Here is a 23,627-nt window from a genome sequence, read left to right on the forward strand (position 1 = left end):
AGATACGGAGTCCACTTTCACACACATCCTCTCAACGTCATCCTCTCTCTTTTCTCTCATTGCAGAAGAGGACAAGAGTGCGCTCTCTCTCTCTCTCTCTGACTCTCTCTCTCTCTCTCTCTCTCTTCCGACAGCCTTTTGCAAAGCTCCAACAGTGCAGCGCATCCTCTTCTCCACCCCCCACCCAGCGCCACCATCTCTCCCACCACCCCCAGCCCCCCCGCCCCCCGGGAGGAATAGACGGATTACTGCTAACTGTGCACACGGCAGCCCGCAGCTGCTCTGACCAGGGCCAGCCCAACATCGGGAGGAAGCGAGAGGAACACAGAGGAGGAGAAGAGAGGGGGATGACTGTGCCGCGAGTTCTTTAGCCTTTTTCTGTCTCTCAGTCCCTGTCACAACGGGGCTAATCAGCGACCGACTAGCCCTTGGCAAAGTCACAGTGAGGGAGGTCTCTCCACCAAACAGGCAACCAGTCGACGAGCCAACACATGTATCAGGACTCAACAGAACTGGGGATTTTTTTCACATTTTTTCCAGTTGGTCACTTCTTCTTTCCTCCTCTGTCATGCTGAACTGCCTTATGGATCCTTGTGATTTATCCACAGTGGAGCTGCATTTTGGAGTCTGCAGCATGGCAGGGGGGCAGTTAGAGGGGGCAGAGGGGATCCAGGCACCTGCCAAGCCTTGCTGGCCTTACCTCTGGCTGTGAGTGTTTTCCATGCTGCTCTCAGTCTTTAATACCAGGAGCCATTTTGTACCCTTGGCTAATAGAGGGCCACCTCACTTTTTCAAAAAGGAAAAGCAAGAAAACATCTTTCCCATGTCTCTCCATGGAAATGGAATTGTATAGGAACGTGATGCACGACTGCTGCATTTAACATTTGGGAAGAGGCAAAAAGGACCACTTTCAAACTAATGAGGTATGTCACTGATTATCTTATTCAACCCTTTTTCTTATATTGCTGCACTGCTTTTCCTCCGCTACTTCTCTTGTATTAATATCTCCCTCTCCCCCTCTCTCTCTGTCTCTCTTTTTTTCCTCCTCTCGCACACATCATTTTTGATGTAGCATTTCCCTGCACTGTCAATGGAACTTGGGAGCCTTGAGTTGCTCCAGCCAGGCTAGTGTGGTCTGTCCTCTGGTGTGTGCCGTCTCCCCCCACCATGCAAAATAATGAGCCCTCCACACCATGAGTCCTCTGGGCCAGGTTAGTTTGCAGCCTACCTGGAACGCAGCCCTGCTCGCCGTGCTCTCCCTCATGGTGCCTGCTCTCAGTATGTGCCAGTCCACAGGCCCTGTGTTGGGCTCGGCTAACCCACAGAACTGTCCAGGTATGTGCTCCTGCACTAACCAGCTCAGCAAGGTGGTGTGTACACGCAGAGGCCTGGTTAGGGTTCCTCCAAACATCCCAACCAACACCAGGTACTTGAACCTGATGGAAAACAGCATAGAGACTATACAAGCAGATACTTTCAGACAACTGCATCACCTGGAGGTACTGCAGTTGGGCAGAAATTCCATAAGGCAGATTGAAGTGGGGGCTTTCAATGGCCTGACCAGCCTCAATACTTTGGAGCTGTTTGACAACAGACTGACGGTCATACCAAGTGGAGCGTTTGAGTACCTGTCAAAGTTAAGAGAGTTGTGGCTTAGAAACAACCCCATCGAGAGCATCCCCTCGTATGCCTTCAACCGTGTCCCCTCACTCATGAGACTGGACCTGGGAGAGCTGAGAAAATTGGAGTACATTTCCGATGGGGCATTCGAGGGTCTTCAAAACCTCAAGTACCTCAACTTGGGGATGTGCAACCTGAGGGAGTTTCCTCATCTTTCACCTCTGGTGGGATTGGAGGAGCTAGAAATATCAGAGAATCTTTTCCCTGAACTGAAGCCTGGGGCTTTCCGTGGGCTCAAGAATTTACGTAAACTATGGATTATGAACTCTGCCATCACTACCATTGAGAGGAATGCATTTGATGACATCACAGCCTTGGTGGAGCTCAACTTAGCCCATAATAACTTGTCGTCCCTCCCCCACAACCTCTTCACCCCTCTGCAGTACTTGGTGGAGCTACACCTGCACCACAACCCTTGGCGATGTGACTGTGATGTAGTGTGGCTCTCCTGGTGGCTCAGAGAATACATTCCTACAAATTCCACCTGCTGTGGACGCTGCCACACCCCGACCCACATGAAGGGACGATACCTGGTGGAAGTTGATCAGACCACCTTTCAATGTTCCGCACCGTTCATAGTGGATGCTCCCAGAGATCTGAACATCTCAGCAGCGAGGGTGGCGGAACTGAAGTGTCGCACAGCTGCCATGAGCTCCGTCCGATGGCTTCTCCCCAATGGGACCGTCTTGACCCATGGTTCAGATCACCCACGGATATCTGTCCTTAACGATGGGACACTCAATTTCTCCAACGTCCTCCCATCAGACACAGGGGTCTACACCTGCATGGTGAGCAACATGGCTGGAAATTCGAATGCCTCAGCCTACCTAAATGTCAGCAATGCCGAACTCAACACATCTAACTTGTCCTACTTTACCACAGTAACAGTGGAATTTTTGGAGCCCACAGTGGAGGAGACCCCTAAACCCGGGCCTACAGTCCCTGCCTCGCCCTCCGTCTTTCAGCCCGTCTTCATTTCCACACCAACCGTGTTGTTCCAAAATACTCAGACTCCAAGGCAGGTGTCAATTCCCACTGCCAGAGTTCCTAGTGGGCCAGCCGCCAGCCTCGATGAGGTGATGAAAACAACCAAAATCATCATTGGATGTTTTGTTGCCGTTACCTTACTGGCAGCGGCCATGTTGATAGCGTTCTATAAGTTGCGTAAGCGGCATCAACAGAGGAGCACGGTGGCAGCAGCCAGGACCATAGAAATCATACAGATGGAGGAAGAGGTTCATCCTGTTCCACCACCCACCTCTGGATCTAGTGGCTCAGATGACACAGGGTTGGTACTGCCTACTTTAGTGGAACACAACAGCAACATCTTTAGGCCTGGGTACGTGTCCACCTCCTCATCCCGCCAAGGGGGCTATGGGGCCCACTGGACCCAGAACAACTCTCTTCATCGCTCAGTCAGACAGCATCACAGCCACATCAGCACCATTGCTGATCCTTACGTCATTAAGACTTCTCACGGCAAGGAGAAGGTTCAAGAGACCCAAATCTGAGTTATGCTCTCTGTGGATCTATCTCTGACTCTGCCCCAGACTCTCCTCTCCACCTGTCTGCTCATCACTCCATGCAAAAGAATGCACAAAGAACAAAACGGTAACTTTCTTTTGTACAGAAGTGCAAAACAGAGACAGTTTTTTGTTTCTTGTACATGCCTATACGTACGTCTATAAATATGAAAAAAATACAAATATATATATAAATGAAACTAATGTCAGGAGGTGGTGAGACATGCAGATTATATTAGAAAAGAAAGTAATTTGAAACTATTTTCTATTAACTGGTGACTTCTATTTAAAAAAGACTTTGAATTGCTTTTGTGATTGATGATAGAAGGTGGTACTGTCTACTGTAAGAAGAGAGAAGGCATTTAGTTTGTTTTTTGATCATATTAAGGATGCATTAAAAACTCTTTATACAGGCAACAGTTTCTAAATACAGGCCCAAATGTAAGCTCCAGTTTTTACTGTGCCAAATATTATATGCAATAAAATGGTATTTCCAGACTAAAGACACAAAAAGACACACAAGCAAAATCTAGATAGAAAGAAACATTTGTCCAAGGATAGCAGCATAATGGCACAGATAGAATGTGCTGTTCAGTAGCTATCAGCCAAATGCTTTTGGACTGCAGTGATTTTCTGCAGCTAAGATTTAACCCTCTGTTCACTGGAGCTAAGCTGCGTTTATTTGACAGTGCCGGTGCTTCTTAGTTGTAGCGTATCTAAACATGTTTATTTAGTGTGCACATGATTCCTCACCGGTTCGACTGGTAAAGATGAAGTGCAGGCTAATGACAGCTCTTGCGAATACTATGTTCTGTTCTCGGTTGCATTTTGTATTATTTCTTTTCCCTTAGGTTTTGACATGCTTCTTAATGGCTTGTGTAGTGTTTAGGGCTAATTTAGTAATGCATTACAGCAGTTGCCTGACTTGTCTCCGCAAGGGCTCCGTCTGAGGCTAATTTTTCAAAGGAGCAGACGTGGTGCAGTGATACAGGGCTTTGCCGACCGTTCTCTTTTTCGAGGAAAAAAAAAACAGAGGATTGAAGTGGAACAAAATGAATGTCTGATACTGGGGCTTTTCCATGGACTACATTGAAACATGACTTTCTTTCTTTTTCTTTTAACAGTTTATTTTGAGCAACACTATTTTTATGGAGAGACAAAAGGAGGCTATGAAAAATAAAAACCTTTGGTTTGTATTTCTCTAATCAGAAAAATTTCCATCTGATGTTTTTTCTTCTCTGAATATATTTCCATATGTGTGTAAGTTGTTTAATCGTAAAGGCTGGAGGCAGTATTGTAAATCGTATCCTACCCCGAAACCCCCATCTTACGGTCCTATGCATTTACTTAGTGTCTGCATGAATGGTTCTTTAAGTAACTGGTGTACAATGCTGCATTATACCCCACAGTGGGGCTCTATGCAGGTCAGATAGGCTGTTGGTCTTTGATGCCTCAGCTTAGTTCTTAACATTGATTTCTCAGTGACTGTGAAGGGAAAAATACATGTATCCCACAGTTCTACAGTTTGTGGGTTTCTTTTCCTATATGCGCAACTACAGATTCTATCTCCATTCTAAATCGGACATTTTTCGAGTGAAAGAAAAAACCCTATATGTTGTGTATTTAAGAAGAAGACACACACTTCTGATGCTGGCTCTTCAGGTGCGACATAAGTCTAAGTATGCAAAGCAAGTTTCCCCAGAATTCAATCTAAATATATCACCAAACAATTGATCTTTTATTTATTTGCAGATGTTGAATGTGTCAGTGCATTTCTGAACGGTCTTGACGTCATGCAGTTAAAAGGCCAGCTGCCGTAAAGAGGTGTGCCTGGTCTCTGTGGTGAATGAAACACCTTACCTATGACCTTAAACTGTTGCCCTTCATACAAGCACTCACCAGTGCACCTTATACTGCACCAATTTTGATAAATGTCCTTCAACCTGACAAAATACTGGTCATTTATTGAGTTCATGTTGCAATGCAACAGTGCACCTGCCAGGGCTATTTCAGTGATACGGAGGAAATAACAGAATTACCCCTGTGATAATTACAGAGGATGGCAAGTTGACGGGAACAGCAAGGCTTCATTTAAAAACCTCCTGACTGGACTTCCTGTATACCATCACGAGATGTGCTAATGAAGTGCTAAGTGACAGTGATTTGTATTGTGTTACAACACGTATATATATGCATATTTTCTCTGACATTCACGGGAAGAAGACTGCATTACAGTAGGTGCTCCTCTGGTGCAGTAAAACAAAACAGGGACAGCAATTATGTAACAGTCTGGAATACAGGTTGAGTAGGAGTCAGTTCTCTCAGGAGCTTGTTATATATTTCTTGTTTAAATAGTTCACACTGTACATACAGTATAAACAAATGAACACTACAGGAATAAGAGCAGCATCTCTGATATCATTTTCTTATTTCGGAGGTTTCCCCACATCTCAATGGATGGATTCGGAGGTGTAAGTGTTTTCCGCTGGCACACCTGTGAGTACACAGGGCTCCAACCAGCAGATGGAAGTCCTATGACTATGTCAAGTATTTCTTAATTTCCTTCAAGACAACACGAGTGAGGTAAACTGCTGAACATTCAGTAACAGCCAGAATGGGATGCCTGCTCCTTGCTTTGACAAAACAGAATGTTCTTGGTTGTTACAGTATGTGTGGGTTGATAAAGACCAGCCTCTTATTATTTTCCCCAGCACAGCGTGGCTCTGGCCTTGCTTTGGCTTCATAAGAGGATGTTGGCTGTTTTTAAAAGCCTTGACTGTGCCTGACAACCGGCCACATAAAGGAACACTAACGACTACTTCCTTCTCTCTTTCTTCTTCTTCCTCCTCCCTCTCCTCCTCCTCCTCCTCCTCCTCTTCAGCGTTAACAGCAAAAAGAGGAAGCAGGTCCGGGGATTAACATTGTGCTATCAGCCATTCAGTCAGTTCAAGTTTGCTGCGCCAATGTCAAGGGTGAAGTGGCTATGGGCTGAGGTGGAATGGCCATTGTGTTAACTGCTGAAAACAAAGGCCCAGACAATAGTCCTGCCCTGACAACATCAGTAGAGTTAATATGAATATTTTCTCTGGGGTGGCTGCCGTCTTATCTCCAGCAGCTGAGTCAGTCTTATGCTTTGAATTTTGGCTGAATGTTGCCTTGTTGCAAATGAGCTGTGAAGCTGTCTTGTCATAACTGCCACCATCTCCGTTTCGTTGCCCCCCTCCCTTTCATCACTCGCTAATTGACTTAAAATCATTGACTGAAACCCCCTCAATATAGCATAGATATGTTTTAAGGCAGACTCTTACTCTCTCTCTCTCTCCCTCTCTGTCGTTATCTTTCTCCTGTTATCTCTGTGGCACAGCAACTGTCACATATTTGCATAGTCTTCGGGAGCATGCTCACAAATGGCCACCTGTTTCCCCCCCCCCCAATCCCATTGATTTACATCCAAAGGGTTGCAGATAAAGCTGCAGCCAAAGACGCGATGCATCTTTTTGAAGTAAGAAGCGCGTCAGAGGGCGTCAGGGGCTCATGCAATCCATGATGGCAGGGGACGGAAGAGGTGAAAAGAATTGCTAAGCTGCCACAGCATGGCTCGTCTCACGCTGGCGCGATAGGATCTGCAGAGAGACAACGGGAAAGGGGCTGGGATAAAGCTCTACGGCCGGCGTTCTATGAGGTTAAGGGTTTGTTGGGAACAAGTCCTTGAGCCTGGAGATCCATATCTGTTAATGAAGTCTCCGGCAGTAAAAGGTGGTGGTCAGGTGGTAGGCCACAGCAATTCAGTCACAATTCCTTTGCTGACTGATGCCTTTCCGTACCCACAGAGGGATTGTAAGAAATGATCCATGGTCCTCTTAGAAGTGAGAAATGGCCCGAGCCTCAATTCTCATCCCTCTCTCAACGCTTGATTAGTCAGCTTATACCTGAGTGCGCTCTTTTACCACTCTGCTGCCCTGGTCTTAGCCTATGCAACACACCTAAATGCCTGGCTACTTAAATGTCTCAGCTTCAACCACAAATCATAAATACAAAATTTTATGGAATGCGAAGGACTAAGTCATAAAAATAAAATCAAACGAAACAAAGATGGATTTATTTTAACAGGAACAATAGGAGGTGAACACAATTTAAAAAGTAAATTTCAAAGAGCTTGAATCTAAACTTAAATAAGTATTTGTGCTGTGCATGTTTTTTTTTTAAAGTTAGATTGGTGTTTAACAGGTAACTTCAACCCTCAAACACATCTTTCAGCGACATGCACACAAAATCCACAAACAAGTTTACAGGAGTAATTTCCAGTTCCAACTACTTTGATCATCATTGTTCAGCGTTAAATTATATTTTTTTATAATTTCCTAAACACTTCCTCCACATAATTAAGGGAAAAAATGTTGCATGCACATTAATCTAGCGAACCATCAATGGCACTTCCTATAATTACACTGCAAACAGTTTTTTGAATCACGTCTGCAAAATAAGGGAGAGAGGAGAATATTTTAAGAAGTACAGCTCAGATACACTGTGGAATTTGGTGCTTGTATCTAATTCCTCGAGATGGCTACTAAATAAAGAAATAAAAAGCTGTCAGAATATTATTCTGGAAATTATTGGAGTGTAATAAATATAATTGGGGCATATGCTCTGAATTGCCTCTGTCCTCGAACACAACACATGCCCACATATGCATATCGGATGCAATTTAAAAAATAATAAAAGAAATACTGTAAAAAAAAAAAGGTATTACTAAATATAACCAGTGGGCTCTATTTGTACCCAGGGGTGACAGTCGGAGTTTCTTCCTGGACGTGTCCTCCTCTGTCGGTCTGTCTGTTTGTCTTTACACATCATGTGCAGTGTGTGAGAGAGAGAGAGAAAGAAAGCACAGACAACCACAGTTCTTTTATATTAACGTCTCTCACTCACTGACTTTCAAGCAGAATGTATACATGATGACATATGTCAGAGAAACAGTAACAGCAGCATAATAGCAGACTTATGGAATAAGAAACATGAATGTAGAGTCGAGGACAGAGTGCACTCGATGCTGCTTCTTCTTCTGTTTCCAACACTTGTGCAGGTAGTAGATAAGCTCTGCAGCTTTAATTAAACTGTTCTGTAATTTTTCATGAGGTATTAAGGTGCTTTAAAACCCTTCAGCACTGATGGCTAGCAAAACCATACGGTTTCTCCGAGTCATAACTCAGCATATTATAAACACACATGCACTTTCAGTTGTGTCCATAAGTATTACATGTATTATAAGTATTTATAAGTATTTATATTTATGAGCATTTTTATCATTTTATCATTTTTATCATTTAGTTTTTATTATTAAATATTAAATTGTCATAAACATTTTTTAATAAGACACCCAAATGGAATTGAACAAAATTATCAATATTGTATTGTAGACTTTCAACTATAATTCAAGGGGTTTAAACCAAGTATCACATTAACGGTTTAGGAATTACAGCCATTTTTACACATAGTCCCTCCGTTGTCAGAGGCTCAATATTAATTAGACAATTGACTGACAATCAATTTCCTGGCCAGGTTTGGCCTGCTCCCTCATTATTTCATAAAAGATTAAGCAGATAAAAGTTCTGATTATGTGATTCAAAGTAGGGCCTATGAAAATGTATGAGATCATTAAGCTGAAAACAAAAAAACAAAGGCTGATAGGAGAAAGTGTATGAGTGATAAAATGAACAGTTCGGGTGTAATGCACTGCAGAGGTCAGCAACACCAAATAGCCTGAAAGAAACTAAAGGTAGCTGATCGCAGAACTATTTCTCTGGTGAAGAAAATAAACAAAAAAACATCACAACATCCAGCCAGGTCAAGAACATTCCACAGCCATTGTCAAAGTCCATAAAAAAGAGATGTCGATGTTAATACAGAGGGGAAACCATACGGTGCAAAAGAAAAAATATCCAGAGGGGGTAGGAGTGGAAAATAAATATCTAATGCATTTCTTCTGTTATCTAAGGGAATATATTTACCTTCAAGAAAGTACTCACTCTAGTATTACTTATGGTAAAACCAATCAACATCCTTCCAACTCTACCCCGCTTGGTGCTTGCCTGCAGGACCCCCTGTCCAAACACAGAGGTATCAGTACAACAGAGAAGAAACAGGTGACAAAACAATCATTCGTCCTTTGTTAACATTTAATCAGTTTGTCTGTGCCTTTTGAAAAATCACATTTACAGACGGCAATTCTATTGCTACAGCATCGACACTGGTTCTATTTTCAACATTATTGAAAATGGCTATGCAGTGTGTGTGTGTGTGTGAGCACTTTTTAGGACAGGGACTTACCCAGTGATGGGGGGGAGAGAGATTAGGATAAGGGAATGGTTATTGGAAGAACTGATATTTCATATTTTAACATATATTTATAGAAACAGGATGTAACCTAAAATGATAGTGGGTTCCGGGCTACTAGGCCATTATCAAGGTCCAACAATTTATACAAATGAACAAGCCTTACAAAGCATCACAATAAATTTAATAATTAGACCTTCAATGTTAAATCTGAGCCTAAAAGTACAAATAGTTTAGGTGAATGAAATGGCCTCAGAATAACCATCCAAGTTCCAATGCTTCCTGTTTATTTGACAGTTTACTGTAACAGCAATTCTAAGAGCATCATTAGCTGGTGGAGTAGTAATTCTATCCAGTAATGAATAGTCAGATAAAGAGATAGAACGTTTTTTAACCTACATTATCTCAAACTAAGAACTATTTAAATTCACAATTCAGAAGATAACTTTAACTCTCCAAGACTTGAATTACCTGAAAACTAGACCCTACTGCAAAACCACCCTCAGAGCAAACGTGCACCTCTCATTAACCTTGTATGAGAAAATAAGAGAATAATCATAATAATGAAATCACAGCACAGAGCAGCTGGATGAAAGAAGAGATGGTTACATGGAGTGATGCATCCTCCTATTGACTGTAAAAAGCAGAGAGTAGAGAAGCTGTTGAACACCAAGGTTCTCGGTACGATCTCCAGAGACGGCCGGATGGTGACCAGTGGACGTGGTCGCTCTGTGCTCCCCTGAAATCAACAACTGTCTCTTGTTCGCAGTCAGACTTTGTTGACTCCGCACCGGCCAGTTAGCCGTTGCACTTCCTCTCTGTATGCCGACTCCTCGTCCCGGCAGATCAGACTCACAACGTTGCATCATCAGCAAACTAGTTAATGTGATTTGAACTGTGCATTGCAGCACACTCATGAGTCAGCAGATTGAAGAGCAGTGGACTGAGCACACACCCCCGTGGACCCCCCGGCACCCGTGTTGTGGTGTTGCAGATGCTGATCTTGATCTGGACTGGTTGGGTGAGGGCGAGATGAAAGCTGGTGGTGATGGCATCATCTGTGGAGTTTTTGGGCTGGTATGCCAACTGCAGGGGGTCTGATGAGTGGGGCAGCAGGGACTTGGTGTCCCTCGTGATGAGCCTCTAAAAGCACTTCTTCAGCTCAGAGCCTGTCGAGCTCATAATAGGTTCCATCAACAGACTCACTGTCAAATCTCCACGGATCATTGGCAGTTTTAGTTTTGCACAGTTTCATTTTTCTTTCGGTGACTTCCGTTTCTTTTCACTTTCATTCCATTGACCCTGCCAATAGCATTCAGTGTCCCGCGGTTGCTATGGTTTCCCTGGATTCCAGTGCAATGGTGATTGGCTGTTGAGGAAACTGTGGTAGAAAAGGGCCTGTGTGAATAGGGAGCTTACTGTGACCCTGACAGAATGTACTGTATTCATATTTATTTAGAGGACCTTGGTTGGACAGCCACTCCAAATAAACCTCAATGGGCCTATTCACTGGCTGCTATGTGTTGAGTTCATGCTGTGGCAGATAGAAGAGAGTGATGTGAAAAAGGGAAAATAAAAGTAATCATGTATGCTGTTTTGCAAAATCACACAAAGCAGAGCTGTAATGACAGTGCATTGCTACTTGACAGTTAATTTCAGTGAAGCAATTCATCAAGTTGCACAACTTAATTAGGTGAAATTACATGTCTTAATGGAAAATAAAGGAAAAACAATGAAGTTCCGTGACACAGAACAAATGAAGTTGTTTTGTAGAATTTTATCTCTTTAACTGTTAACTCAAAATCCAACTAATTATATTGTGTTTTTGTAGAAACTCACTAAAGAAATTTAGAAATGATCAGTGAAGGTATTAGACACTGTAGGCAGATAAACATTTGAAAATTAGGATTGCTGGGTTGTAAAATATAACAATTGCCAAATACAACACACTTTGTATTCCTTTGGCTGTATAAGAAGCAGCTTTACATTTTAATAATGCCACTAAAAGCCATAGATGATAAGTTCCCCAATGAAATATGAGACTTTCATTGTCGCATCAATAAATCAACCGAAGAATAATTTATACGTTCTGTCTACTCACATGACATTGTTACATTTTTACAGAAAAGCCTGTTCAATATTTCACCGTTTAACTTCAGGAGTGTGCACAAGTAAATGAATGGAAAAAAAAAAATGAAAACATGAATGAAGAGGCAATAACTTCTCACCTGAACTCAATGACGTGTATTCCTTTTCTTTCTTCATTTTGTGAAGGAAAGATAACTGATGAATCTGGGTTTTTATTTGAGGCTGTGTTTTGTTGAGTGCAGCTGCAGAGACTTGTACGTCTCTGACCTTCTACAAACTATTCCAATAATCTAGGAAGCTGATTACTTATCCATCATGTTGTAGAACATTTCTGTTGTTACTTTGACAGCTGTAGAATTTGATGTGCTGCCTTGACAAAAACGTGCGAAAAGTGGCTTGGTGCTCAAAACATGCAAATGGCTGTGGCTGAACAAAGTGAGACACAACTGTGTCTGTGCAAAGGCAAAGGTCATCAAAGGTCAGCGACATCTATTTTGAGGTGGTCTCCATCTGGATCAAACTGAAACAGGGATCGGTTTGTTTGCTGTGAATTTAATTTTTTGGGATAGTGGGGACATTCTGACCAATTGCAGGAAGTTGAGACGACATTATATAATGGAAGAAGCAAAGGAAACAGAAGTGGCTCCCAGGATTGCTTGAAGTCTTCGCCGCCGATGTTATGTTTAAACAAGCAGGAAGTTAATTTTGCTTGTAGTAATACTCTACCAAGGATATTACAGTGGCAAGGAAATTAATGAAGTGCAGTGGAGAATTAATTTTCTCCATTCAAGAAGAAAGATTACTTTGTACAAATACAAAAGCTGAATTAATGTAATGTCAGGTATAGGTAGACGCAGCCCACGTAGGCGATGACGACAGGAGGTATGTATGTGATCCTATAAATACACTGTTTCAGAGAGGGAAATAAAAAGCACAATGAATGTCAATCGTGCACATTATGTAAGTGACTGCACACAGAAGCCCAGCTTTCTTCACAGCATAGGAAAAACCTTTGAATGAGAGGTTAAAAGTCTTAAGCGAAGGTTTTATGCTGTATGGGGGATAATTATGCTGTTCTTAGGAGAAGTGTTTATCTTAATACAGAGAAGATTACCCTCAAATCACTCTCACAAATTCAAACTATCAGCTTGGAAATAAACTGCTGGTAAACATGGGGGACATAAATGTGTTTTTATTCCAACACTAATTTTGTTGTGTTTGAATTACGCAGACCATTAGCACGAGCAAATGTGCTCCAGGCCAGAGCCTGTGTGCATGTGCGTGTGTGTGTGTGTGTGTGTGTGTGTGTGTGTGTGTAGATGTATTTGTTCATAAATGACTAAGTTGGAAACAAGAGTGTTCACTGACGTGTCAGTGGTATTAATAGAGGGCTGAGAGGATGCAGTTGTTTCGTCCTCTGCCTGTGCTGCACATTCACTACCTTATCAATTCCAAACACTCTGGTTCAGCTCTGTCAACTCAAATGAGCTAATTGCCTCAGTCTTTCACTCTTTCTTATTTTCATTCCGGCTCCCTCCCTCCCTCGCTTTTCTTCTACCCACACACAACGGCCACAGACTCTCTTATTTCTCGCTGTCCCTTGCTCTCTCTCTCTGTCTCACATGCACAGTTTCTAAATGCCTTTCTTTAATTTGGATTCTGTCTAAGAATTGCACCTTGTCCTCATTGCCTATGCGGCTGAGTCATACTCTTTCCTTTAAGCCGTTTTCTTATAGTCACTCCCTCTAAGGGTAGCTCACTTTTTAAAATATCATCTCTCTATTCATCTTTGAACCACCGCTGGCATTTGTTGATCAGCTGCAACTATAGATCTTTTAAATACGTGTTTATTTTTTTCCTTGTCTTCTTCTTGCCTCTTCCTCTCCCTGAATCTCCATCCTGCATGGCCTCTCAGCGAGAGAGGAAGGATTATACCGTGACAAAGAGCCATGGTGCAGTGGAGGGGGATTTGGGGACGCCAGGCTCTCTGTCATCTCAGGACTCACTCATATACTTCTGCTCTCCATTATTGTCCCACTGATGCGTCTGTCTAACACAGAGCAGAGAGAGAGGGAGAATTAAGGGATGAATTATGTGTGTGTGTGTGTGTGTGTGTGTTTGTGTTTGCACGCATGTGTGGGTAGTTGACTTGGCACTAGCTTCAGTTGACAGAACAGTCCCTTTATTCTCGAGTATTTTGGCATGTCCATAGATAGAAAACTCTCCAAAAGACTGCGTATACCGTTTCATTCATATCATATCACCTGGATTTTAAATGCCATCAGATGAGGCGTTATGATGGAGAAAACAGAGCATTATGTGCACTGAAGTGTTGCCGTGTGCTGAAGTGTTGGCATGCAGCGCTCCAAGTCACAGAATCAGATAAAATGTCTCTGGGTAGTAAACACTGAGTAAATCCCATTAGCTGTATACATCACTCCTGGCTACATAAGACCACAGTTTCCCTTACTGATGCCAATGTGTGCACACTTGCATGTGTGTGTGTGTGTGTGTGTGTGTGTGTGTGTGTGTGTGTGTGTGTGTGTGTGTGTGTGTGTGTGTGTGTGTTTGTCTGTACATAGTGCTCCTGCAGGAATTGTCAGTCTTGGATCTCTTTGAGGCAAAAACTCCTCCAGCCGGAACAGCCACATTGGGAGTTTCTACTCTCTGATAAGACCCATAGGAGTGTCTTTTGAAATAGTGCCCCCAATGGTTGCAGGTGTACTAGACCATGCCCGCCATGTTTATCATAATAAACATGCAGTTAACCTTGTTGAATGGTAATGGTTGGGTTATGTTGACGAACAAAAATCACTTAGTTAGGTATAGATTACTATTCTGGTTTGGATTCCAATAAGAGCTTCCTTAAGATTATAGGACGTTCGCCATCATGATTATAATACTAAACCATGGTTAAGGTTGTGGAACAGTCAAGGTTAAAAGAGACAACACAGGGAACGAAACTGTCTCGCGTGTGACCCATGCATCCACCTCACACTCTTCCCTAACACAGACTTTATTGCTCTTTATATTACATTACCTGACATCCTGCATTGTTCCTGTTATAATTACTACAACCACAAGAGGTCACAAGTACTAAAGTACAGTCTCATGAGAAGAGATGAGCTAAAATTAAAGAGAGAACGACAAATAGAGACACAGACGAATAAAAAAAACAAAAAAACACATTTACTATAAAGCTACGTGTGGCTTTCAGTCATTCCAACCATGCTGTAGACAGGGTTCACTATTTTATACGTTTTATACGCCATCATTTTCAATAAAAAACCTGCATTGTTAGAGCGCCCCCTACTTGACACATGAAATGACAGGTTTTGCACTTTCATGCGCTCCTCCTATTTGCGGTTTCTTGCCCTAGTGCACATTGGGAGTTTTAAGCCCTGATTGCCGCTGCCTGCAGCTTTAATTTGATTTGGTATTGCAGCCAACACCATGAAGAGGCCTGGGGTTCTCTAACTTCTCACATTTTACAATGAAGCCACAGTTGAAGCCGCTGTGCTCCTGGGAACACTCACAGCTTCATAAAGGGTTTTATACCCTTTCCCTCAAAACAAGAGGTCCACAGAGGCTTGTTTGGACTTCATGCACTGATGTGTGGTGTAAACTGTGGGACCGTCTACACACAGGTATCTGTCTTTTTAAAATAAGTCTGATTAATTCAATCTGGAGTGCCGCAGCAAAGGGACACTGTATAAATTTGCAAAAATTGTAAAAATATTTTTGGCTTTGTCATTATGGGTTATTGGGTGTACAGGAGCAAGTCCAATTTCATCAATTTAAAATGAAATCTATAACATTAAAGCAAGTGAAGAGGTTTTTGAATTCTATTTGAAGCCAGAGTAAGTAAGTACCTACTGCACTGAAGCACTGTTCAGAGGAAATGTGACTTGTTTTCCCCTCAGGAAATAGACATTTTAAATCATTTAACTGAAAACAAGTGTCACTATAGAGACTCTGACATTATTGCTAAGGCTGTGCAGCTGAGGTGGTGTCTGTAGCAGTGAATCATAGAGAATGCCACGGAGGCTAACTCTGCCGCTCATGCTCTCACGGCCAGGTCTCTCTGGGGAGATTCTGGCTTGGGCCTGTTAGAATTAGACTGGAAATCAGGCCAATGGCATCACTTCAGAGACTGTTATAAAATTATACAGTATACCCAGCATTCTGTGTCATCATTATACAGTATACTGAATGTGGGCTAGAAGTCACCAGAGTAGACCAGAGTAAAAACTTAACACATGCTGACATAAACGGCCGTCTAGGTGGGCAGACAGACTTGACATCTCCATTGCAATATTTCTTGGGTCATGGTTAATAATTACTACACTAATTACCAATACTTACACTTTTTAACCAAGCAGACAACATCATTAGATTAACTCTTGGCAAATGGGAACAATGTCAGCGAAGTATGTACTAATGTATTCCAGATTCACACTGGGCCAGATTCACACTTCACTGGGCCCCTGGGCACCAACATACTTGACCTTGAATTTGCAAACTGGTGAACAATATCTTCAAAATCAAGACCAATAACGAGTTCATGTTTGATGTCCAGGGAAAGTGCAGAAAGCCGTCTTGGTGAAACTGTGCTATGTATGAGCTACTTCATCAGCATCAATGATTTGCATCAGTGTTGAGGAACCTAATGTGGGTTGGCCATAGAGGGAGCTCTGTGAAAAGCTGCAGCGACCACAACTAACAGGTAAATGCAAAGCAAAAACTAGTTTGTGCCCTCTCTGCCCTGGGCTCGTCTTAGCCCCTGAATTGTTGATTGTTCTGTTGTCCTATGGGTATGGCTTGCTTGATTAGAGTATTAATCATTTCCACAGCCATGCACACACACACACACACACACACACACACACACACACACACACACACACACACCTGCACAGTCAGTCTCACCCCTCTCTTTGTTTATCTATAGTCTTTGCCTCCTAGACAATATATGAATCACACGTCAACACAATGTTGAAAAGAACACTGAAGCTAATTGTGTGAGTGCATGTCTGTGCACATGTATATGTGTGTGTTTGGGGTGGGTGGGTTGGGGTAGAGGGTAGGGTTCTTCTAAGCAGGTTAAGACTCCCAGTCGCATCAATTCTGCTACAAACTCCTTTGATCAGTTTGTATTCTCAATCCAATTTAGGCGTTCGCCCCGAGCGACAGTGGGTATGTGTGTAATTTCCTTTATAAACTGTAAAGTGGTGTTTGGTCTAAGGCTGTGGCTTATATATATATATATATATATATATATATATATATATATATATATATATATATATATAAGCATATATATATATATGCTGAACAAAGTATGTGATAGGGGTTTTGTGTGTCAATGTGTGTGTTTGTGTGTGTGGGTACGTGTAAAAGCTGCGGGTAATCAAGCATCATTGATATTCCAAGTTGCTACTTGCTACATTCAGGAAGTAAGGACCAGCCCATGAAACACAGCCAGCCCTTTGTACCCCCCTCTGTCTATCTGTCACATACACACACACACACACACACACACACACACACGCTCGCGCGCAAACACACACACACACCCTGTTAACACTGGCCATTTTTGAGGACATTACATAGACTTGCAAACATTTCCTGGAGATTTACCTTAATCATAACCACCACTTGTTTGAACTATACCCTCATCCTTAGTTTAAACTTAGGATCTGACCAGCCGCAGCAATAACCTAACCTACTCCCAAGCAACGTCTGGGATTTGACCTAAAACGTTGACTATGACAGACACACACAGCATCCATACAGCTAACACACAACTCCCCCCGCTTATGCTTAATGAGTTATATCTTCAATATTAATTGTTCTAAAATTGTGGCGGATCAGATTAGCATTAGCAGCCCCCCCTTAAAGAAACACAGTATCAAATATTCAGCCTCTGGAAAGAAGAGTCATGGGAGCCCTGAGAGTGTTTATTCATGTTGCACCCTGGGAGAGCTCACAGGAGCAGGTTGGAGGGAACATTTTACAGTGCACAGCAGACCTCATCAGCTGAATATATTACTCTGCTGCTGAAGGCAACCCTGCTCACTTTGGACTCCTACAGAGTGAACACTGCTGATCAGCATGAGACACACACGCACACACACACACCGATTCTCTCGCCCATTTCACACCCACCCACACCTCAACCTCTCTTCCCCCATGCTGCCCTTTCTTTCACTTCGTCCTCCTACCCCTTAATGGGAGGAGGAGAGGATGTTAATAGGCAAGAAAAGGTCAAGGACAGCCACTCATGTCCTGCTTAGGCCTCAAACCACCTTTAGCAGAAAGTTGATAATAGTTGCTTACAGCAGTGAGGCTTCAGAAAGATTTTGCCAGGTGCTGGTTCCCAAAGAAAGGAAGCTTGGCAGTCACATGGATGGTTAGTCACCTTGCATGGGATTTGAATGTGTATGTCAGCCGGTGCAAATATAGCACATAGAATGTAGGCTATATATAAGGCATTTGAATGAAAAAGGGAGTGAGTCAGAGTTTCCTGATCCATATAGTTAAAACACATACGCCTGACTTATTAAAGCCAGTTTCGAGCTGCTCTCATCATGCCTGCAGTTCTCTCTGTTTCTGTCTCTTCTAATTCCTGCTAGTCGATAAAAGTGATCATGTGAGTGAAGAGAAGTAAAAACGAGAGGGAGGTAAAACCTTTCACCACATGTAGTCAACCTCGCTAACAAGGCTCGGGTATATCAATCACAAACAATATCAGTTTCAGCTGAAATAGGCAAAAACATCTCTCCCCACAATAACAATCTCAATGCCAGCGGCCACACACACAATGACTGGCATTTGCTGACGAACAGACTTAATTTAGTTTTGTGTTATTCATTTTCCTTTCACCTACTTACAGACACACACGCACACACTTGCTTACTCGCTCACTCTTTTTGTCTTTTTGTAAATGATAATGTTTGTGCTCTGACTGACAGGCGACCCAGCCTCCCCGCATCCTCTTCCTCTCTCTTCCCTTCTGTCTCTCCTTCTCTCTCATTTTTTGAGCTTCCCTCTGCTCTCATTCTGCCCGTCAGCATTATAAAGCTCCATACCATGCACACACACACACACACACACACACACACACACACACACACACACACACACACACACACACACACACACACACACACACACACACACACACACACACACACACACGAAGGAAGACAGACAGCGAGGTAGGAGAAATTATTAGTAGAGAAAAGGAGGCCTTGAGTCTTAGCTGACATAATATCTCCAAGCTACTGTAACTGAAATATATTTTTTAGATTCCCTGGTTATAATAGGGACTTGAACATCAGCACGGATGCATGGCTAACAAGGAAAATGATGACTCTTCCAGTTATATTTTCCTCTCCTCGTGGCAGACAGTAGTTTCCAAATGTTTGACAATAGTAAAAAAAAAATACTGACAAAAAAAAATCTTGTTGACCTTGGCTGCAGTGACAAGCACACAGGGAGTGAAATTGGGTGAATCATTGTACTTAATAAGCCTGTGATTTAGATTTAAGTCACATAGTGTGAACCACACTAGCAGTTTGTGGAACTGCATCATTTTCTTTTAAGTGGCACTTTTTCTGCACAGACACAATATTTGCAGCCATTGATTGAGGTACATTACCTTCCAAGAAGCCATCAAAATTAAACTGAGAACATGAGGAAATGCTAAGTAGGGCATTTAAATGCTGCATGACTCCACAGCATCATAAGATTCATCTGGCTGAGTTTCACAGTCACATTTATTTACATTTCACACATTAGGCCGTATATATAGCATGTAATTAAAAATGATTATCTGAAGCTATTACTGCCATCAAAACCTGTGAGGAAAGCTGACATTTTTACAGGCACTGTTAAACTGAGACAAACAAGGCTTGTGCGTGTGCAGTTTGTCGAGTGAAACAACAATAAATGGACCAAAGCCTGCGAGGCTGGTTCAGGCAGACAGCTGGAATTGTGCTTGTTGCACTCACAGGTGACAAAAAACTACAACAGTCATAATTGGTAAAAAAAAATGGTAGCTTGTTGAAGCTGCTCACACTTTTGAATGAATTCCTACACTCCTCCTCAGGAGCGTTTCAAGGAACTTTGGGGCCCGAGGCAAAAGGGACCTTGGGGGAACCTAGGATATACCAAACCGACCACGATGTTGTTGCTGTGTCTTGTACAAAGCAGCTCATAGAATTTAAGGGGGTTCTCACAGCAACTGCTGTTGCTGGTGACTTGTATATTCAGCTGTTCTCCGGTGGGGCCCCACTCAGCTCGGGGCACCAGGCATTTGTCTGCTTTGCCTACCTATGCAACGCCCCTGCTGCTGCTGCAGTGCCCAGTTTGGATGCACCTTCTTCTTCTGCTGCTACTGCTGAATCCCACCTCCTTTCCACTGGAGCCTATAAACAACAAATATCAGCTGTTTACTGCACATGTTCCCACATCAGGTTCTGAGAACAGGGATAAATATCAGTGCAACAGTGATGAGATGATGTTAGATGAATACGTTATTTCTGAGTGTAAAATAGAGAGGCAGCATGTTCAAGGTTCTCCCCTGCTTTTTGCATAATGAAAGCTCTTAGAATATAAATAAGGATACACGGATGGATAAATGTATTAAATAAATAGAATTTCCAAGTGATTAAATCATGAATGCTTATGATTGAAAGGTCTGAGCACCATTAGCATTCTGAAAGAACATATCAAGGAGAGCGTGATGGGCAGATAATCTACATTCAAGAGGCAGATATAAATTCCTCCAGTAATGAATACATGTGTTGATGACATTTTTCTAAATGTGATCCATTACATGACTGAACACTAGTAGTTAAGTCAACAGAGAAGTGAATTTGTGAGTAATTGTTTGAATCCCTTGAAAGTTTGAAAACTTAACTGTCCGCCTGTTTAGTTGTTGGGTTTTGTTTACTTCAGCTCTTGTGTAATAGCACAATAATCTCTCATACATAAAGTGTGTACTCGAGGACTTCCTTTCACTCTGCTGTCCGAGTGACTTGTTGCTGCTAACCCGACGTGCTGCTCCACCCAGAGTGGAACCCACCCACACACATACTGCAACCGCTGTGCACGTGCGCTTCGTTTCTCCAGGTGAGCGCTGATGCAGAGTTCGCAGGACTGCGTGACTGCTTGTATCGTGATGAGTGCTGCTGTGTATGCCGTCACTCCAAGTTCAGACTTGTGCTGCTGTTTTTCTGCTGCACTGCAGAGGCCTGCACCGCCTCTTGCTCACTTTAGACTGGTTTCCCCGGCAACCAGGGTGTCTGCACATGGAGACTAACCAACTTCCCCAGATGAGAGCTTTTGTCAGTACAGTCACGATCACTAGAAGAGAGAGAGAGAGAGAGAGAGAGAGAGAGAGAGAGAGAGAGAGAGATGGGAAAGCACAAAGTAACTCTTACCCATATATCACTTATATATCTTGGTGAGGCATGAATTTCTATTCCTCCAACCAAGCGGCCAAATCTTCCCAAGTTATGGTTTTCCTCCCTCTCACACACAAACTGTACTGTACACACACACACACACTCACACACACACAGGGGTGGCTGTGGTTGAGGAGGTACGGTGGTCGTCCTCCAACCAGAAGATTAGCGGTTTGATTCTAGTCTTCCCAATCTGCATGCCAAAGTGTCCTTGGGCAATGAACGGCAAATTAAGTGGTCATCAAGACTAGAAAAGCTATATAAATACAGACCATTTACCATTTACACACACACACGTGTGGGAGAAGCACTTTGCGGAACAGTTGAAAACAACCTGAGTGTTACTGTACATAGAAAATAATCTTGCACCACTATTGAGTATAGCTACAATTGAGAAAAGATAATTTTGTTTACATGAAAAATCAAGATTAAAGTATCGTTCAGGATAATGACAGCAAAATTACTGTCTTGGTTTATCTATTCAATCCATTTCCCACTATTCGGTGCTGTCAGTTTATCTAAAAATGAGAAACTTTCCTTTTCTTTCCTCTTTGTTCCCCCCGTTTCTTCATCCCTGACTGTGAGTCTGCATAGCGTTTATTTTGAAAGTGCGATCAAATTGGGGACCAAACTCAGGCACTTTAAGTAACTGCCTCCAGAAATAAGAGAAGCTCTAATGAAAATCACTATATGTGGTGTAGTTATGGCTTTTGAAAAACAGCAGTGTTCAAAAAACCACCTCCACACTGTGAATACACAACAGCTCTGAAAGCAGCAGACTTTATCGTATGACTTTAAAAATCCTTGTCACAGTTAAGCGTGGACATGTCGCAAACAGTGTTACCTGACTCGCATAATAACATCATCCTCTATTGTTAGCATATATTTTTATCCTTGTGGAAACTTTCTGTGGCAGAGGTCCCTCTCATCACCAACACTTCCCAGTTGCTCCTGGAGGACCCTCCGGCTGTTCCACGGCCAGATGTGGCATGTACACTCTCTTCAGTGTGTTCTGGGTTTACCCCGGGGGCCTCCTGTGGAAGGCGCCCAGGAAGAATCCTCATCCAATGCCTGAACCACCTCGACTGGCTTCTGTCGACACAGAGAAGCAGTGGCTCAACTCCAAGCCCCTTCCAGATGTCTGAGCTCCTTAGTCTATCTATACGTGTCAGTGTCAATGTAATCCTGCAGTTTCCCTGTTCTCCCAACTTAATCTCCCTTCTCCAAACTAACTAGGAATTACCTCACTCCCACTGTGAAACTTTACAAAGTTTTGTACAAGTTTGACACATTTTCGGTCACAGTCTGTTGTTGGTCCGTGGGAAACCTGAAATTAATAATCATCAGCTCATTTTGGGATGACTCCCTGCATATTAAGATACTAAACCTGCAAAATATTTGAAACCAACTAAACCTCACCTTGAAATCACATTTTGTTACCACCTCTAAATCTTACCACTGGGATCACTGCAATCTGGCCCATCATAACTACCATTCTCTACGATCTGTATCAAACGAATATTTGACTCCTGTTTGTTTATTTACGCTACATCCATACTGCTATGTTTGTGTTTGAAAAGGCAAGGGAATAACCAGAGACACTGCCCCATCTTAGTTTCCAAATGAAAATGTAACTGAACAGATATAGCTTTAATAATCATGAATGGTTATCATGAAGCTTAGCGTAAGTTCAGTCAGGAAGACTTAAACCTGCATACTGATCAGCTGATTGTGGGCGGTCCTAAACATCAGGAACGCCCACAGGAGGACTTAACCTGCATACTGATCAGCTGATCATGGGCGTTCCTAAATATCCAATCAGGTCTGCGCGGTCTCTTTCAGCCAGTCATTCAGCAGCTGTCAAACTTTAAAAATCCCTTCTCCTCTCTTCCGCAGTCAGCCGTCTTTCAGTGACTCTCATAACCCCTCCTCCACCCCAATCTCCTCCAGTCTTGAGAGAATTTCATCACCTCTTCCGGATCCCGACCTCAACTGATCGTATGTACTGTTTAAATCCCACATCGTTTTGACAGCGATCATGGACCATGATGAGGATCCCAATAGTATCAGTGGATCATGACAACGGATCGTGGACCATGGTGGCAGCTGATTGCAGATTAAAAAATCTACAGACTGCCTAAACAATATACCTATTACTCGTGGCATCCATTGCACTTCTGTCCGTCCTGGGAGAGGGATCCCTCGCATGCGGCTCTTCCTGAGGTTTCTACGTTTTCCCCGTCAAAAGGGGTTTTGTAGTTTTTCCTTACTCTTGTTGAGGGTTAAGGGCAGAGGATGTCACACTTAGGGAAGTCCAATAGGACTATGCTCATAATATGGGCCATCCAAACAATCTATTGACTGATCAACCACCACCAGTGTCTAGACCCCGGGGGGTATTCCTGTTTGATGTTCTGCTCCACCCCCTTCTAATCCTGATGACATCACACAGGGGTCTAAAATGCCAAAGACTATAAATATTCACTTTACTTGTGTACGTTTGTCAAAATAAACATCGTTAAATTGTGAA

At 42.7% G+C, this 23,627-nt stretch overlaps 1 protein-coding gene across 2 annotated transcripts; it reads left to right on the forward strand.

The window, feature by feature from the left end:
• Positions 1–225: 225 nt before the first annotated feature.
• Positions 226–23,627, forward strand: lrrc4.2 (leucine rich repeat containing 4.2). 2 transcript variants are annotated; one of them, XR_004696896.2, is made up of 3 exons: positions 226–923; positions 1,073–3,291; positions 22,994–23,627. XR_004696896.2 is itself a non-coding variant. In XM_035157906.2 (2 exons), exon 2 carries the CDS (start codon positions 1,194–1,196, stop codon positions 3,189–3,191), a length of 1,998 nt encoding a protein of 665 aa, XP_035013797.1. In that variant the 5' UTR covers positions 226–923; positions 1,073–1,193; the 3' UTR covers positions 3,192–4,721. The 2 variants fall into 2 exon arrangements, 1 of the variants encoding a protein (XP_035013797.1); XM_035157906.2 differs by lacking the exon at positions 22,994–23,627 and having other exon boundaries at positions 1,073–4,721.

The sequence above is a fragment of the Hippoglossus stenolepis genome, chromosome 5 (genome assembly GCF_022539355.2).
Source record: "Hippoglossus stenolepis isolate QCI-W04-F060 chromosome 5, HSTE1.2, whole genome shotgun sequence".
NCBI classification, from domain to species: Eukaryota; Metazoa; Chordata; class Actinopteri; order Pleuronectiformes; family Pleuronectidae; genus Hippoglossus; species Hippoglossus stenolepis.